Raw genomic sequence first — 19,338 nt, forward strand, 5'->3', positions numbered from 1 at the left:
CATATTACATGCTGATTAGAATCTACAGAATAATTAGTATATTACATAAACAAATAAATGTATAGGAGAGTAAAAATGAAAATATCTGACTGTGAAATGCAAGTACAGTGTTTGAATACATGTACTTCCTTTGTATAATGAATTTTTGAAGGGCTTGATCTCATTATTTGCTCATTATTTGAGTTACTTTCAGGGCAGCCTGCAGGAGTGTGATGACCTGGGTCTATGACAGGCACTATTTGTTATGAACAGACTGCGTTTCTGGAGAGCTGATTAGGAGCGAATCCATGAAGCTCTGCGTGACATTAGAACTTGTGAATTGTATGACCATGTTTCCAGTTGTTCATGTTGATGTCCCAAAGACTTCCATTTTTTTGGAAATGATCAGGTTGTATTTCCATGATAACTCCATTTAGTCTTAGCAGCAGACTTTGAATAGGACAGAATAGAAAACCATCATAAAAATGCACATCAGGCAGAGGTTGTTGCAGTATGAGCTTGTTTCTAGGGCACTGCAGTAAAGCAAAATAATAACGCTTCAACTCATCCCCCTGAATCTTATTATACAAAAACATCCTTTTTATTTGGTTACAACAAATTAAAGTTAGCCAGTGTCATTTCTTTTTTCAAATCACCATCAAATGTCTGTATCGTATATACAAAATGTAATAAAAAAGCAAATTCCACAACCTTTCATTTCGGCGTTGTACTGTGCAGAGGTGTAATGTGGTTCTGGGTAACTGCTAGAAGACTATAATGTTTCCGAGAATTTAATTTCCATCAAAAACACGACTTTAGGCAATGAATCAAGCATTTGACTTGTAAATGAAAATATGAGATATCATAAGAAAGAAATGCAATGAAAAGGCCTTAATGTCATTGCATGCTTTTGTGCCTTAATAAGATGCTTTAATGTACAATTTGATCACTTGAATCTCATCCCACTGCTAACACTCTCGTTCTGTCACTCTGTGTCCTGCAGATGGCGCTCCACTGAGTGAACTGTCCTGGTCATCATCCCTGGCTGTGGTGGCCATCTCGTTCTCGGGTCTCTTCACCTTCGTCTTCCTCATGCTGGCCTGCCTCTGCTGCAAGAAGGGCAAGATTGGCTTCAAGGTGCGCCTCTCCATCTGCTTCCATGTGAAATATGATTACATCTGAGGCATAGAGTCAAAAATTAAAGCATGAGTTGGACTCTTGCATAGAGATGTGCATGCTTGCTTTCCCTGCCCATAAGTGTTACTGCAAATGGCCTAAAAGCAGAACATTCCTCACAGTTTGTTTTTAGATGACCATTATCGGCACATACTGTCTTCACCCACTTATACTCATATTGAAGTGGAAAGAAGGATAAATAGCACACAGAGGTGGTATTGTCCGTGTCTGTGGAGTGGTCGGAGGCCTGCAGCTTTTCAGAACCGTCTTGTGGCTGATGTAGACCCCGTTTCTGAGCAAAACGCTGAAATGGGTCATGGCACCCGAGAAAATAGGACAAGGAACAAGGAAGATGGTGTGTACAAAAATACTTGAATATGTGCCCTTATCTGCAGTTATTCTGTTTTATTGTGAGCTGAGTATCCTTTTGCAGCTGTGCTGTAAACAAGTATATGGTTGTTTACAATCAGGGTTTGAATGAAAACCTGCAGTATGTGCACTCACAGGTCGTAGCAGGTGCCTTCATCTCTGTATTTTTCCTCTGGACAGTCTCACCAGCAAGAAAATAACAAGAAACAGAGGGAGGTTGTTATTTAACTGAAAACTGTAAGATAGACTTAAACATTTAACAGAAAATTAAATAGAAAATAACAAAATCCACAATGGAAACTGTTTGAAACTAAGTTAAACTTTCGGATCTGCCCACTGTCTCCTCCCAGCTGGACATGCCTTAAAACATCTCACCTAACAGCCAACCAGCAGTGCTCTGCCACGACTCGTCAGGGAGTTCACTTCCTATTTGAAATGGGGGTGGGGGAGAGGGGATAGTCTACTTGGTCAGCAGCAATGCTTAGTGGTTGGTTCATGCCACATTAAAATCCATGCAATCAGGGCCCAAAGTTAGCCAGCAGAGTACTTGCATTCATCGTCATTCTCACCACCTCTTATGTGTAGTCCATGAGTTTTGACCGAGGCAAGGCTGAAATGGATTGGACATGTGTCGTGGAGGGATAGTGGATAGATTAGACAAAGGATGCTGAAGATGAAGCTACCAGGCAGGAGGAAAAGAGAACACAGAGGAGGTTTGTACAGTAGATGCAGATGAAGGAGGATGTGCAGAGGGTTGGGATGGGGTCAGGTGGAGGCAGATGATGATTCTTGATCATGACTGTTCTGCGAAGTTCTACACATGATCATTTAAAACAATGAACATCAACTCAGAAATACATGTATGAGTAATGCAAATTGTTTCACTTTCTATGACTGCAACTAGTGGCAGAGAACAGCTGTTCTCCCAGAAGTGGAGCAGGCAAGACCCTCCACCTCTTTTGATTGTAAGGGGATTCCACAGGTCACCTGGTGAGAGGCAGCCTGTCTACAAACAGTCAACTGAGTGCAGTCGCTCTCAGACATGACATGATTTGCAAATAATGTCATCCAGTTTATAAACACATAGATTGCCAAACATGGAGCGATCAATCTGAGCCAGTCTTTGCCAACAAGGGCAGCTTGTCTGCAGACTCGGCTCAACTAGTTGGCAACTGGTTTTATACTGGTTCCTATATGAAAGCAAGGTTGCCAAGAAAGTATGTAATGTTTTAGTTAACTTGCTGTCCTACAGCACCTACATCACCTACCTGGAGTCCAGTCCGGGTTCTGGCTGGACTCTGAATGTAAGCAGTTAATTTAAATTCCTGTTTGATATAAGTCAGATTTACAATAAATGGAAACAGATTTGCAATTTTTACCGAGCACATTAAACAGACTGGACCCTGTTTTCTCTACTGTGACTGTAGCATTACACTGACATCACCATGATTAGTGAAGACATGGCCTCTTCTCATTGGCTAAAAATTACTTGGTAATCATTTCCTTTCACCTAATAGCATGTTCACAGTCCAGGTTTAGCATGTTAGCTTTAACTAACACTTATGCAAAAAATTCTAAAATATCCTATTTGCACCTTTTTCAAAATGTGGGTGCAAAAGTTTTTGTATATTTTTTTTTCACAGGAAAACAAATATTTTTTAAAAATAATTAATTTCTTTGCTTTGTTAATACGGCATTCTCTTTGGTCTCCCACAGCAAGCCTCTACTGTGCTCCATATTAATGATTAATTCTTTACTTTATTAATTTATGTTGCATCATTGTGTAAGGAATTAATATAATTCAAGGCGCTTTAGAGGAAATTGCAGAATCATTTATGCTACTGTGAAGCTGTTGAATGAGTGTGATTAGGCCTGCCAGATAACCTTTCCTCACAGAGGCAGGGACATGTAAGATTGTTTTAATAATGAGACATGTTCGCCTTTAGGTCTCTTCTCATCTCCTTTTTTTTCACCACTTCCTCTCACTCTGGATCAGGAATGTCTGATTGCAGCAATGTTTCTAGTCATATTGCATAACATCCTGTTCTTTCTTCAGCACTAAATGCATGATGGGTTGTCAGGCTGTATGTTACAAAAACTGATTCCTACACTCAAAAAAATGAAACGTTGACTTTAATTAAAATTATTTTGTCAACAGGTTCCACGAAATTGAATTATGTTAGTTTAAAGCAAAAATCTTTAGTTCATCTAATTTAAAAAAACTACTTAAGATTAACAAGACATATTTAAGACTAACTAAATCAAGTTATGTTGTATGAACAAAGATGATATATTTTCAGGTTAGATAGTTTAGATTAGTTACTTCAACACATTTCTTATTTGTGGCAGTAAAATGTTAAATTTAAGTTAGATTAATTCAAATATTATATTTTCAGCCACCTTGTGCTTTATTAATTAGTTTTACATAAATCTATTTTGTCAACAGGTTCCACACAAATGAATTAAGTACATCCAACTTATTTTTTAAAATTTATTTTATTGCCAACACATTCAGTGAGCATTTGTGTAAACCCAGTCCAAAATAAAACACAACAGCTCATTAGGGTTAGTAATTAACAGTATGTAGACAGATGCAACATCAAGACTTTAAATTAAATGTCTGTATCTACCAGAAATAGAAGAGAAAAAAAAAAAAACGCATTGAAGATCACATAACACATTGATAAGATGACACTTGAGTTATGCACATGTGATGCTAGTAAGGTCTGTGAGTGTTTTTTTCTTTTAGTGTCTAAAATGGATAGCAAAGTTGCTATTTGCAATGATTGCTTAGGGTCAGTCCAGTAACACAATGCCAATGAAGTGCTTTCCTTTAACAATGCAAAGTGAAGTGTCCACCTCAACAGCCACAATTTAAAAAAAATTTATGTAACAACAACAACAACAACAACAACAAATAGTCCACTGATATTAGCAATCAAAGAAAATTACATCACCATCCCAAATAAAACTTTAACAAAACATGCCAACATTATGGTCTAACAATAAAACAGCTTGTCAGCGTTCAGTTTTTTTGCAACAGCACAGCAGTAACCATTTAACACTCGCCACTGTCAACATTTATTTTACTAGTGTTTGGGCAAAAAACTTCAGATGTAAACATTTTAACATGGAAACAATTGTTCGTCTTTAAAAGTCCACAAAATATACATTCATCCTGCATTCCCAACTTGGATGATCTGATATCCTCGTGTTGGTGTTGTTCCCAGACCATCATGAAAATGTTGTCACATTGTTGTGACGTTATTCTTTTGCGCGCCAAGCCATTCGTGCATTTATGAAATTCCAATGTTGCAAGGACAATATCAATTCTGCTTACTGTTTATTAAAGGGTTACGGTTAGGGTCAGGGTCAGTTGATCGGCGGACAGAGGCGGTTTCACGCAGCTTAAGTACAGTTTTTTGTTTTACGCCGGTTTTTCCCGAAGTCGCAAAAGTATGACGTCACAACATTCTGATTGGTCACTTGCAATGTTGATCCTGGAACAACATTTAGTATGATGATCTGGGAACAACACCAACACGAGGATATCAGATCAACCTCCTAACTTACCCTTATTTTTAGGCTTATTCATTCAGTGTATTCTTGAGCAACTGTACCTTGGTCAAGAGTATGCTGACATACAGATGAAGGAAGAGCTTCTGAAGTACTTCAAAGAAAGCTTTCAGTCTTGAGGTTAACTGAGATTCAGTGCATATATCCCACCCATTAAGAGTGCACATGCAGAGGCCAGGTCTTCCAGGTCATGCAGGACACACTAGATGGTTATACCCACATCGGCTGGAGGAGTGCTGGCATCAGCTCTTTCGATGGTAAAGATAGCAAGGGTAATTTGTTCCAGCTCCCTCTGAACAGCTGTAGCTTAGACACAAAAACATAGAAAAATGGCATCCAGTTTTAAAAAAAGAAAGAAAAAGGGCCAAAGCTACCCTTTAATGACGTAAACACAATATTAGGAACATGCACCCCAGTGTGCCACTATTTCAGACTACAGATTCAACGATAAATATAAATAGTTTGGGTATACAAGAAGATTTCCCAAAACATTTAAACAGGTTCCATGCAAATTACAACAACAACAACAACAACAACAACAACAACATGCAACAACATTAGTTATTCAAAATTTGGTTTAATACAGATAAAAAACTAAACTAAAATTACCAACCAATTATTCTTTGAAGAGGATGCTTGGGTCTTCATTCAGGTAAAAAGGTAGTGCCCTGAGGACACACTCCCTCCCCTTTTCAATACTTTCCTTCTGTAGAGAGTGGCAGAGATACAGGAAGAGAAAACAGATATACTTTAGGATGACAGAAACTCACATTATACGCAAAATGAATGACATATCCATTGCACAGATAGACATGTACACAAGACCAACTAATCATCACATGGACATGAATAGTTAACCTGTTGGGCAGGGTTTCCACCACATTATATATGTCCATAATGGAGGTAAAGACAAACTAATACATCATCTTTTTTGCATTCAAAACATAACATAAAAACATTCACTTCTGGTTTAACCTAAATCAAGGGATCAGATTTTACATATGTTTAGGTAATTTAAATTTTCCAACGTTTTGAGTACCAAACTTTGTCTTGCTTAATATAAATGTAAGTGCACTGTGCAGCTACCATACACTAGCTGTTTAAATTTGAAAATGATCTTATTAGCCATAATATTTTGCTACCAACAGAATAACGCACCTGTGTGGCTGGGGCCAAAGTTTGTCTAATTTTCTTCCCTGCAACGCCTCCTTTTTTCTTGAAGACTTTTATGAGCTGGTCAGTGTATTGGTCAAGTTGTGTAAAAAGCCTTGGAACATGTGCAGCAGTAGTAATCCTCACATATTCTGCTTCCACCTGAAAATATGTCAACAAACACAACATACTGTACTGTAAATATACATACTATATGTACACATATACAAACTAAAACTAATGTAGAAAGACCTCATTAAAGCTATAATTTTAACACAAACATTTACACAAAATGCTAATGGAGCCATTACAGCTTTTATTGTTATTTATCAAGTTCCAAAAAATATTGATCACAGCTGATCTGAAAAGAATTTCATGCCTCAGGCCCTTGAACTGCAACCTTTACCATGGTTCAGATGTGGAGAAGAAATAACAGGGGCATGGGATGGGTCACAAAAGAAAACTTAACTTATAAAACAGTTTTGTTTTTAAAAGTATAACAGTTCACATACCACATACAAGCTCAGCAATACCACATACACCACATCAGTATAGGAGGGAGCAGGTAAAGGCAGGATCTGAGATTTATAAAGTAAAACAAGAAATTCATTACTTAATTTCAAGAAGCAAATTATTGTTTGAATTACAACTAAATAAAATACTACTCAGAAGAAAAGCAAGAGATTGACACTGCCATGTGCTAACTTTCTATAGAAGCAATTATCACCAGGTCTGTCGACCTCCATTGTCTGTCCACTCATATGTCTTGAATAATTTTATTAAAAAAATTAAGTGTGTACTTTCACAAACTGTAATTTATAACTACATTGATATGTATAACTCCGCTAGGAAACATGCTGTATTTACAGACCATTTTTACATAATACAGATTACTGATAGAGCAGAACAATGGTGTCACAGTGGCTTTCGCCCTTGACTTTTTGGATTTTAAATGTCACTTTATGCTATCCTTGCTATCCTATTCGATATTTCCGACTCTCGGATTACAGAAAAGGAATCCCAAGAAAGCAAATGGAAAAATAACCCCTTGAAAGAATAACCCCATGAACCCCTGTAGCTAATCCCTTAATAAAACAAAAAACAATAAAAATGTTTCTTACACAGTCCACAAAATAAGCATGTCCAGGACCCAGTAAAACTAATGTAAAACAAGCGCACGCAAACGATATAACATGTCTTGTAAGACAAACGCAAAATATAACCATGCTGGACATATAGATACTACACAACATAGTCAAAGAAAAAAGTGGTCTTACCTCTCAAAGAAACAGTAGCTTGGCGCCAAAACAGCCTTTTTCAGTTAAATTTGAAGTCTTGCGCATGATCAGGCACAAGCCGTGAAACCTTCTTGTTCTGCGCGGTTTCATTACAACTGTTTTTGCATTACTGCCACCTTGTGGATATACAAGGTATATCGATCCTAATTGACTTAACTTAAATGTTATGCGATCAAGTAACACATTAGTATTATGTACGTTGAATAATAGACACAATTACGTAGACTTGATTAGAAAAACATATGTTAACTTAACAAAAACATATATTTTAAGTAAAATGAAAATAAATAATTAATATACACTGAACAATCCACCTCATTCATTTTTTTGAGTGTAGTGAATATATATGATGTGCCTCATGTCTGGTTTTTGTCTTTGGCTGGTTGGACCACCCACTTCAAAAACCTGTCGAGAGGAGTGGGAAGAGAGGGAAGTGAGAGGGCGCAAGGGCGTGAGGAAGGGCATACCCATGAGCCTGCAGTGCATCCGGCCTCGGGGCCTCATCTGGAATTAGACACAGCTTCTCCCAGAGAAGGAAGGGGGATTTTTAGAGATAGGAAAAAACACTTTGAGGAGGGGGGGCAAGAGCGAAAAGGTCTCTGTGTTTTGCAGACAGTAGCGGGGAGGTGAGAGTCGAATTTAGGAGATTTGGTCTGCTTAAGCTGTTTGTTATCATCTCATCTAATTTAAAAAGGACACATGTTACATAGATAATTTGATTCCTGTCAAAAGAGCTGTATCAGACAAGTATGAAGCAAAATCTAAACTGAGCCACAAAAAGAAGCAATAATAATGTAATAATAATAACAGTAAACCTGCTTCCTAAATATCTTAATTTGCTGTATACCAGTCTATTAAAACAGCAGCAGTGTTTGACTCAAACAGTTTTCATAGTGAAAGTCTCTCAGTTATACAGCTTAAGGTCACTCGACCATGAATAGTTCCTCTGCTCTTCTGTTCTTAATGTACAGCTTCAATACCTCAGCGCCCTTTAATCCCTCGATCTGCTTCACATCCACAGCCAACGTCATCAAACCAGTTAATCTAACAAGCGTTTTTGTTTAGACTGTCGGAGGAAGCCCACAGGCAAGTTTCACACATGGAACATGATCCACAGCAAGGGAATTTTTAGAAAACCTAAATAAGTTATAGAGCTAGTCAACTTAAGTGTAGACTAAGGTCAGTGAGGTCAAAGGTTAAAAGGCAGAGAGAAAAGCAGTGAAAGGAATGTCCTTACAAGCGTTGTGTTAATAAAAAATACATCTGGCTGTTTTTTTTTCTTGGTTTTGTGGAGAAGGGGACTGCCCCGCAGATGTTCTCTGGATTTTAGTAGAGAAAGGAAGAGAGCGAGTGATGTCACACATATAGTATGTGAATACCCCCCATCCCCCCACCTCTACTCCCTCACCCTTCATCCCTCCTCCTCCTCCCACTTGTATTTTTCTCTCTCACACATTTTTCTGGGGGCTCAGTTTCTCCCCTCATGAGATAACCATAAGTTCAGTCCCACTTGTGAACTGGGAGATACTGCTCCTCCCTCTTCCTCTGTGTCCCCCCCTTCTGGTTCTCCCTCCATCCCCAGTAATCCCAGGGACACTCAGTGGTCAAGCTGCAAACCTTTGTCTTCCTTCTTCTCTGTGGAGCAACAGTGAAACTCTCAGTGCAGCGTGATGAAGCCTTTTGCTGCAGCCGCTCTTCCTGCCACTGCCATCATCCTGCTGCCCTCAACCAATGGGAGCCGTGAAGTGGGGCGGGGGGGCACTCAGTGTGTATGTAAGGGGAAAAAAGAGGTTGAGATGCTGTAACCCAAATTTGAGGGCATTTGGGATGTCATCTTCACCTGCAGATTTTGGGGAGAGGTAAGCTTGCAGATGATGTTGTAGAGAATTTATTTTTTGTTACTAAGAAGGAAAGTTTAAAGTAAATATTGGAAACAGACATTTTGCAAAGGAAATCCAAAGATGTTGAGAGGTTTTCTTTATCTTAACAACAAATGCATTTGTTGTTAAGATTTTTCCCCTTTTATTAGTTTTGATTTTTTTCATGAGTCAAGCAAAGATGACATTTCTATAAAGCATGATGGAAATCGTGTGCTGCTTTTATCTGTTTCATACGATTGCAGAACCTTTAGGTTTTGGACTCATTACAGGACAAAATTTGTGCACAATAATGAAAAGTACACATTTTTTGCAGCCATAGATTAAACACTTTGACTGCAGAACTCACAGAATGGGATGCTTATGGTGTTGTGTAAATGCTGTTGTATGTGTATGCGTGTGTGTGCGCAAGTCTGCAGTGACAGTGTGTGTGCCAGTGTGGAAAGTGTGGAGAGTGAAACCACATGTTGAATAGGAGGGCGAGCAGGGCCGTGTGAAGATTTGGATCTGAAGAAGGGGGGGTGCACTAATATGTGTGTGTGTGTGTGTGTGTGTGTGTGTGTGTGTGTGTGTGTGTGTGTGTGTGTGTGCGCACCCACTTTCTTGGGGGACAGACAGGATGAGGCATGAGATGGAGGTGTTTATGTGTGCATGTGTTTGTGTGGGTGTTTCAGAGGGCCGCAGAAGGTCAGTCTTTTCCAGCGATGGGACACCGCTGCTTTCCAGCTCCCATCTGAGAGATTTTATTCTGACATCCGGTGTGTGTGTGTGTGTGTGTGTGTGTGTGTGTGTGTGTGTGTGTGTGTGTGTGTGTGTGTGTGTGTGTGTGTGTGTGTGAGACCACCTCCCTCCCCTCCTCGTTCATTGCTTCATCGATGTGTGACTACGTTCAGCAGACGGAGGCTTTCACCAGCTCCTAAATGTATTTTTTAAAATTGAATTAGAAACAAGACCTGTGACCTATTTTATGCAACATTCAAAAGAATATTAACAGCCAAAGTGAGCTAATATTTAAAAAATGTGAATCTGCTCCAGAATTTGATGGCTTTTTCCTTTGACGATGCCATGCCTCTCCACCAAGTTTCATGAAATTCAGCTTTGCAGCTGTTGTGCAAAATTGTTCAGCCCTGGCAGAGAAAGAAGCCCTTTTTTTCTATCTTTGTTGTTAGTTTGTAGTACAGCATTTATTCTTCACATTTCTCAATAGTGGTTTAGAGTGCAAGTTGATTTTTAGTATAGTTAGTATTATAGAGTCTTCACTATGTTCATTCATACAACATTTTTACAAATGTGGGCACAGTTTTTCTTTGTTTTTTCTTTGTTAACAATTTAAAACAAGTTACCTTACTCATCTCTTGTTTTCAGCTTCTTTCAAGTTCAATTTGATCTTTAACCATGTTAAAGGATCTGTCTTGCCAGGGATGTGGGTGTGACACCAACCTCCCTAATCCACTCGCAGATGCATTGATCACTCTGCCTGCTGCTGTTTAGGGCCTGTGAAGCAGAGGGATTGTCTAAATTGGTAGTAAATCACGTTAAAAGACCCCCTTTGTGCCTTAGTGTTTAATAAATATGTTCATTGTCAATTTTGCATGAAAATTTAATTTAAAGAAAACCATTTTTTTGTGGAGTGAAAGTAAGACAGCGAAGCTCTCGTCTCCAGTCTGTCCTCTACATGTTTCCAAAACGCGTAAGTCATCAAGCTTATCTCAGAAGAGGATTGAGATACATGTAATCTTAGAGCTAATAATCTCTGGACATTCCAGACTGGCTTTGTTTACACTGCGACTCTCCAACAGTTTTACAAACAGCTCACAGAAATGCAGAACCGAGCCAGGACAGCTTGTTTCAGTTTATCTCAGCTCTGCTTCAGTGCTTGTGCCAAAATATCATCAACTTTCTACATAACCATACATCAGTGCCACAATAATCAGGGTTAGTGCAAACAAAAACAACAAAAATCTCTGTTTTCTGTTGTTGAGGGTCAGTGATGATAATGGAGGATCGCCCTGGCCCCTCCCCTCTCACAGGCCTACAGCAGCCTGATTGAACTGTATGATGCAATCCAGCATGGAAGAGTTTGTAGTGCAAAGCTACAAAGTTAAAGGTGCGAAAGTCTTGAGCTTTATATTGTTCTTTATATTTTATTATAAAGGAGTTTGTCAGTCAATATTTGGTATGAGCACCTTTATTTTTCAGCCTGAACTCTCTTAGACAAGCTTTCTTGGAAGAAAGGTTTTAACAGGAAGAAACCACCAAGACCGACATTCTTCCTGAAATGGTTAGGCACAAGGAATGGGCTGATAATGACTGAAAAATCAAAGTTTAAATCATGAATCATTAGTGAGGTGATGCTGTTCCATTTCTTGACAGCAGCTGTGTTTGTTCAGATTAAGGTTCAGTCTGCTGCGACGACTACAACGGTAATGTTTCTTGTTGCACTCATGGGCTGTAATAAACCATGAGATATATTTTGACAACACATGGTCTGATGCGTACAGGTGTGAGGTAGTTTCAGTAGGTTCCCATATTATAAAAATGGTAGTTAATTGAACTCAGGTTGAATAATGAAGTTGAGAAAAAGTTTAAGTTATAAAGTTGTTGTTTCTTTAATAGATTTAGGAGTCTGCTCATCATTTAATGTGGAAGACTTGTCAGCTCCCACTGACATCATTGTAATATAAATGCACAGGGCCAAAAGCTGCAGTGTTTTCATTGGTATGAAAGAACCCTCCATGCTTTGATTTAACATGCATTAACACACAGCAAGTTTCCATCATGAATATTTTCCTCAAATTACAAAACGGCGGAAGTCTCTGGAGAATTTTCACTTCTAATGTGCGAGTTGCATTTTAAGGAGCTGACTCTCAAATTAAATGCTGTTTAAGTTTGAAGTTGCATAATTATTGAAATTTTACTCTGCACTGTTTTACAGTTTTGAATTTTCTTTTTTTTTCCATGTGGGAGCAGACTCTTCATTAGCTTGACCTTTGACCTTTTGTGCATGTTTCCTGGCGTGTTGCAGGAATTCAAGAATGTGGACGGGGAGGAGTACCATGCAGACATGTCCACCTTGGCCTCGCCGGCCTCCCAGGGTAGTCCTGACGTCTACATCCTGCCGCTCACTGAGGTGTCCCTGCCAGTCGCCAAGCAACCAGCTCGATCAGGTGAGTTCAGCTCAATTTAGCTGAGCGAGGGCTGGAGCCAATCAGCTGGACCAAACTTTCCCTGCAATTCACCTAATGCAAGGGTATCAAACATAAGACCCGGGGGCCAGAATCGGCCTGGCAAAGACTCCATTCGACTGGATGGGATTGGAAAATTGGAAAATATTTCAGTCTGTTTGGTCAAAGTGGGTTGACCTAGACTGCCATCTTTAAACTACAGCATGTTTAGTGCTCGATAACAGGAGGTAAATTAAGCTAAATAGTTAAAATAACTTCTCTGGATTCAAAAAAGAACAATTTTTATCTTTATTTTACTTTTAGGAAATCTAGCGTTGATTCCATTTCTGAACTGAAATAAAACGTGTTAATGTTTGTTTGCATGCTGATTACTCAGCTGTGTTTTTTCTTTACAACATACTCGTGCTATGGCACTCGTTTCCAAGCAATAACTCCAACAAACATTAAGAAGCACAGTGCAGAACAGAAGCCTCTGTTTGTGCATCAGGAGCAGCTGGCTGTTGTGGTTGAAGGTGACTGCAATCAGGACGCTGCTACAACTAATTTCTCTGCTGCTGCTTACTTCATGCCTCAAATCAAAAGGGTGGATGTGGCTTGTGGTGCCATGGCATTACTAATACAAAGAGGAACTTCTTTTCCTACAAATCAAAGCTCCAGCAACACTTGCAGTTTAAAGAACAGTTTTGTTACTTGACCTTTTGGATGTTTTACATTTAAATTTTGTTTCCACGAGGTGTAACGAGGACTTCCCAATCCACGAGTTTTTAAAGTTAACACTGCACGTTAACTTCCTTTGTTTTCTATGTTTGAATCCAGTTTACAGTGAACTACCTGTACAAATAATGGTTAATTTTTTTAGCAAAATTAAAATTAAGCAGTTTATCATCACTGTTCGGTGTTTTAAAAAATGCCCACAGAGTTGAGCAGATATGATTTGCTATTTAAAACTTTTCCTATAAAGACTTTATTTTCTACTCACACGTGTTCTATTTAAAGTGCTGACTGAATCAAAACAAGCTTGATCAGGTAATAAAACCGGTCATTAACCATGCTCTTCTCCCTGCACATTAGAAGTAGTGCTCATTTCTATACTCAAGCCCCCTCTCACTTTCAACCCGTCTCATGATATTGAATAAAATATATGGAATATTGCTGGGAAAGAAGAATTTGTTTACCCATGAATCTTATATTGTGGGCTCCATATGACCCCATTTATTCTGTGCTCTTTTTTTATACCACCAGCTATAAAAAACAATATATATTTATATTCATGTAGCCCCTTCCGCCGGGGTTACTTGCGTAGTAGCATTCCAACAACGCCCTGTTTTCGTCCCTTGCCCACCGATGCCTTCTTGTTCCAGTAGCCCACTTTTCGTCAGGGTGCCCTGGTTCCTCAACACCTGACGCGGACCTTGTTGATCCGGGCGACGTCCGAGCCGGCATGCCTTCATATTTATCTGTCTCGCTCATGTCTGCGGTAGGCTTGCTTAGCATAGGGGGTCTAGCCTTAGGACCCTTACTGGATACAGACGCCCCAGGCAGGAATCGAACTTGCGATCCTCTGTTCCAAAGGCGTGTAGTCTAACCACTACGCTATCCAGCTGCTTCGGAGCACTAGGTGCGGTGACTCCCAAGCTAGGCGAGTGGCTCCAGCAGATCCCGGGAACAACATCGGAGATCTCTGTCCTGAAGAGCGCAGTCCTGGGAACAGCTAAGATACTGCGCAGGACCCTCAAGCTCCCAGGCCTCTGGTAGAGGACCCGAGCTTGAAGGATAAACCGCCCGCAGGGGCGTGCTGGGTGTTTTTATATATATATATATATATATATATATATATATATATATATATAAAAACACAAAAAAGGTCCCAGTGGAGTGGAGTTCTTCAGCTTTTAGAAATTCCTTTCAGTTCTTCCAGTAAACAAACAGTAACGTCATATTTTCCAAGGAAGCACGAGTACTCCAAACACAGACACGGGCAGGAACTTTGAATTAAACTGGAGCATTTTCAAAGAGGCTGAAGAGTGAAGTCAGTGCAGAAGGGCTTTACTTGGACACTCTCTCTAGTGGCCAGTAAGGAGGCAGTTGGAGAATAGGTGTGACTGTGTAGAAGTCAATAAGAAAACAACCCAGCTAAACACCTTCCTGATGAGTTCCTGGTTTCAGTTCCACCATTTTAAATTATGGTTCCCATTACTGTCAAAAAGGACAATAAAGCAGGCCATGATTTAGGGCGGGCCTACTATTAGTTCAGTCAGATGCACGATGATGACGGCCAAAAAGGCTTCAAAATGGGAGCCAGCAAACCAGCGAGTGACAGCAGGGAGACAGTCTAACTATCATGTATACTCCCTATGGTTAAAAAAAACATACAGGGACCTGTAAAGGTGTAAAAAAAAATCCTTTTTCAGGATTTTCTTCACCGGCTCTGCACTGGACAAAAAGGAGGTCAACAGGGAGGTCAAGATAAATAAAAACCATAAAAACTGCTAAACTGGAGTATAAAAACACACTTGAAAAAAAAATTCACCACAGGGGACCTCCACTCAGCCTGGCAGGGCCTCAAAACCATGGCCTCTGTGAATACTGTGGTCACCAGAGATGGGCAGTAACGCGTTACTTGTAACGCGTTACTGTAATCTGATTACTTTTTTCAAGTAACGAGTAAAGTAAGGGATTACTATTGCAAAATCGGTAATTAGATTACCGTTACTTTCCCGTAGGAACGCTGCGTTACTGCGTTACTAAAACCGTGATTTTTTTTGCGAGAATGTCTCACGACAGTGACGTAAGCGATTGCGACGTTAGTGACAACAGCTGTGTGCAGATCAACAATGGATCATATATCGAGTGCAGAGAGAGTATGAGCGTGCAGCGTTTAAAGCGTGGAAGTACTGACCTTACTTTGAGTTTGATTCCATAAAAAGTGACAAAAACATTAGTGTCCGTTGTGCGTGGGAAGAAAACTTCTTTTTACAGTGAAAAAACCCCTAAACTTCCAACAAGCACCGAGTAGCTACGACGTAATGGGAAACTCACAGAGAAACTCGCGGATTCTTCCACTGACCGCGGCACACCTGCACCAGGGTAAACCTCCGCCTACCCCACTCCTGCTTTACAGGTGAAAATAGAGCAACAGGACCGCTGAGTCTTTGACTTTATTTATTTTCTGCTGTGTTTTACTTGCATCTATTTGAAAGACTGAGTGTAAACACACAAAATATTTTATTTTATGTGCTGGAATGTGCAGAAAATAGGTTTAAATGTTAAACTAATTTATTCAACTCAGTGAATGTTGCATATAATTAATTTTTGCTTGATGCTTAAAGTTAAAAGATTAAAACTAATAAAACAAGTTTTAAAAAGAGACTTTTCCATTTGATTACATTTTGTATGATGGATTATGTAGAAAAAGTAGAATTGGGCTGAAAGATCTATCGCTTTATCACCTCTTCAGGTTGTAAATCGTGTTTTTAAAAAGTAACTAAGTAACTAAGTAATTAATTACTTTTGAAAATAAGTAATCAGTAAAGTAACGGGATTACTTTTTTGGGGGAGTAATCAGTAATTAGTTACTGATTACTTTTTTCAAGTAACTTGACCAACACTGGTGGTCACCACCCCCAGAACCATCCAGGTGGAGGGCAGCAACCCCTCCTCCCTCCCTGACGACCTCAACGCTTTCTACACCACGTTTAAGATGGACAACATGTCCCAGCTTGAGGAGTCCAGATCCTCACTCAAACCTGGCAGCTCTGCACTCAGCTTCAGGACTGAGGATGTGGTGAGAGCCCTCAGGAGGACCAGGGAGAGGAGCTCACCCGGCCCTGACAACATCAGCAGTCGAGTTCTGAGGCCCTTTGCAGGGCAACTAGGAAGTGTGTTCCGGACTCTATTTCAACACTCAGCTGACAGTCACACCGTCCCCCAGCTGTGGAAACACTCCAGTCATCCCCATCCCCAAAAGAAACAACCTAAAGTCTCTGAATGATCTTCGTCCTGTGGCCCTCACCTCCCTGGTGATGAAGGCCATGGAGAAGATCATAAAACAGCACATGGTAAGAGCAAATGACCCCTGATGGACCCACTCCAGTTTGCTTACCGTGCACGCAGAGGTGTCGATGATGCAAAAATCTTCATCTTGGACTCCATCCACAAACATCTGGAGCTCCCTGACTCCTCCGCCAGACTTCTTTTTGCTGGTTTCTCATCAGCGTTCAACACTCTGCAGCCTCATATTCCAGCCTTTAAACTTTCCACCCGATTTCACCTGATGAGCAGCTAATCCTGTGGATATTGGACTTTTTGACCAACAGGACTCAGAAAGTTCGGGTCAACAACTCTCTCCGGTCTCCGTTCCACATCCACTGGCTCCCCCCAGGGCTGTGTGCTCTCCCCCCTTCTCTTCATCCTCTACACCGATGACTGCAGATCCACACAGCCCAACTGTCACCTGGTTAAATATGCTGACGACTCAGTTCTCCTGTCACTGCTGTCAGGCCCCTCACAACACCACGGGTCCACTCTGCAGGAGTTTGTAGAGTGGTGTGACAGCTCCAACTTGAATTGAACGTGAGCAAAACCAAAGAGATGGTGGTGAATTCTCCAGTAGGCAGAGGGATCTGGCTGCTTCAGTCACCACCACCATCCACGGGAAGCCAGTGGAGGTAGTTGAGGAGCACAAATACCTGGGAACCATCTTTGACAACCTCCTGAAATTCTCTGCCAACACAGAGAGATTCTCAGGAGGTGCCACCAACAGCTATACCTCCTTAGGAAACTCAACTCCTTTGGAGTCGGCACACTCATCATGATGACTTTTTACTACGCCTTCCTGGAAAGCATCATGACCTCCATCAGCTGCTGGTTCCACTCCCTCAGCCTTCATACAGGAACAGACTGCAGCACACCGCATCAGTGTGCTCTAAAATCATTGGCCTACCTGTCAGAACTCTGGCAGGTTTTCAGTCAACAGGCTCTTAGACAGGCAGCCAAAATCATCAACGACCCCTCTCACATTCTTCACCCCGCATTTCAATGGCTCCCCTCTGGGCGACGCCTCCGATGCATTTCCTGCAGGACAGAGAGGAGGAGGAGAGCCACCTTTGTCCCCTCAGCCACTCTGCTTTTTAACTCCAGCCAATAAGAACATTTCCCACACCCATAAACATAAACTACTCCACACTCTTCTTATACTACCGACACTTTATTCACTTTTAGTCACTTATAGTTATTTATTCACCTTTCAGTCACTTTGTTGTTTGTTAATTGCCCCTTGGGGATAAATAAAGTCTTCTGATTCTGATTCTGAAAAAGGAGAAGCAGTTAAACAGGGTCCTCCCATTTTCCTTTGCTGTTTTCTCACAGAGTAAATCTCCGAAATCCACGGATCAACTTTAAAGTGATTTGTGCTTTTTCTCTGCTGTTGGAAGGCACGATGTGAAATGAACCAGAGTTTAAAGAATATCCAATCCTAATTTCACTTGTGACAATTTTCAATCATTGGTTAGTCATTTATGCGTGCAGTCATTTACAAACTGATGCAAACCTTTCAGGAGTTTAGTAAAAGTACCAGAACATAACACATTCAAGTGCATATCAAGGGTGTGAGAGTAACATAAGAGTGTGTCTGGCATTCGTCAACGTTTGTCCCTGGAGTGAACACCACCCTTACGCTGGCCTCGGTCAGCTGGATCTCCACCTATCCCACAATCCCTCGCTGCAGGTCCCTACAGAATGAACTCTGTGCTCTTTAGCTTTCACTCTCTCCCACAAACATCTGCCTGTTGTATAATAATGTCCAGGCGGCCAGCCTACACTGCTGTTTGTTGGTATGTGAGGCATGCAAGAGCACAAAACCCCAGTGAGAATTCTCCCCTCTCACTCTGATGCTTTCTTTCTCCTTTTTGCTCGTATGTGACAATGGTCCTTGTTGTGTGTTAATGGGCTGATGCTGCCTGATAAACTTATGGCACTGGAGTGTGGTGAGACTTTGTGGATCGAGCCCACGCAAACGCGGGTCTGCAACAAAGCACAAATACACCGAAATGTAAATGTTTGCTCGGTTTCACGTCTGAATGTAGTCGAATAAAAAAATAAAATCCTGAAGGGTAATTATATTTTAATAAGGAAGAATTCTGTTTCTTATTCTTTATGATGCCTACACAATATACCTTTAATGATAGATGGATGCAACCCGGGTCTGAAAAGTCAGGTCAATTTTTACTTACAGAAAAAAATAGATGGACATAGTAGCGTAGTGTCACCTGTGGTTTTGTTCCACTTCACTGCCTCCGCTCAGCTACACAAAGTGGTCACACACGTAAACTTAGGCCTTGCTGGCATGCCAGGGGATAGGTTCTGAAAGCTGTTTACCCACAGCACGGTTGATATGGGGGAGGAAAGGGTCTGCAGACAAAACTGTGTTTTACTACCAGGCTGTAAACCTGCTTTTTAATGCTGTAATGCGTTTTATCACAGGAGTCCATGGAGAGTGACTCAAACAGCCACTGAAGGAGCTGCAGTTTTTGGCACTTCTTTGTTGGCAGACTTTTTCAGCCCCCAGAGGTTATCGCTTGGACTGTATAGAAACCTGCAGGAAAGGACTTCAGCAAACACTTTCCTCAAGAGTTTTTATGTTAATCACTCATTTCAAGGCTTTCTGAGTTCAACAAGATGTGCTTTTTGTAAATTGTGGTCCCCGTTAGCCGTGTGATTGACAAGTTG

General features: G+C 40.6%; 1 protein-coding gene and 1 long non-coding RNA gene across 4 annotated transcripts in view; one reads left to right on the forward strand and one right to left on the reverse strand.

The window, feature by feature from the left end:
- The window catches only part of aatkb (apoptosis-associated tyrosine kinase b), a 73,333-nt gene that overhangs the window by 36,891 nt on the left and 17,104 nt on the right, over positions 1-19,338 (forward strand). For 2 of the 3 annotated variants that reach the window (XM_085285428.1, XM_085285431.1), the window contains exons 2-3: positions 983-1,116; positions 12,453-12,594. In XM_085285428.1, the coding sequence (XP_085141554.1) occupies positions 983-1,116; positions 12,453-12,594 (276 nt within the window). Of the gene's footprint in view, positions 1-982; positions 1,117-9,133; positions 9,410-12,452; positions 12,595-19,338 lie in introns of those variants that run through there. The other variant, XM_085285429.1, reaches the window with a different exon arrangement.
- LOC146568994 (uncharacterized) lies at positions 3,693-7,893 on the reverse strand. The gene is made up of 4 exons (XR_014893686.1): positions 6,765-7,893; positions 6,259-6,414; positions 5,714-5,806; positions 3,693-5,406 (listed from the first exon to the last, which is right to left on the reverse strand). It is a non-coding gene; the product is annotated as an uncharacterized LOC146568994 (long non-coding RNA).

Source organism: Mchenga conophoros, linkage group LG8, assembly GCF_057382185.1.
Source record: "Mchenga conophoros isolate Kocher_MC1m ecotype Shallow Benthic linkage group LG8, M_conophoros_male_GT1.1, whole genome shotgun sequence".
Classification (NCBI taxonomy): Eukaryota; Metazoa; Chordata; class Actinopteri; order Cichliformes; family Cichlidae; genus Mchenga; species Mchenga conophoros.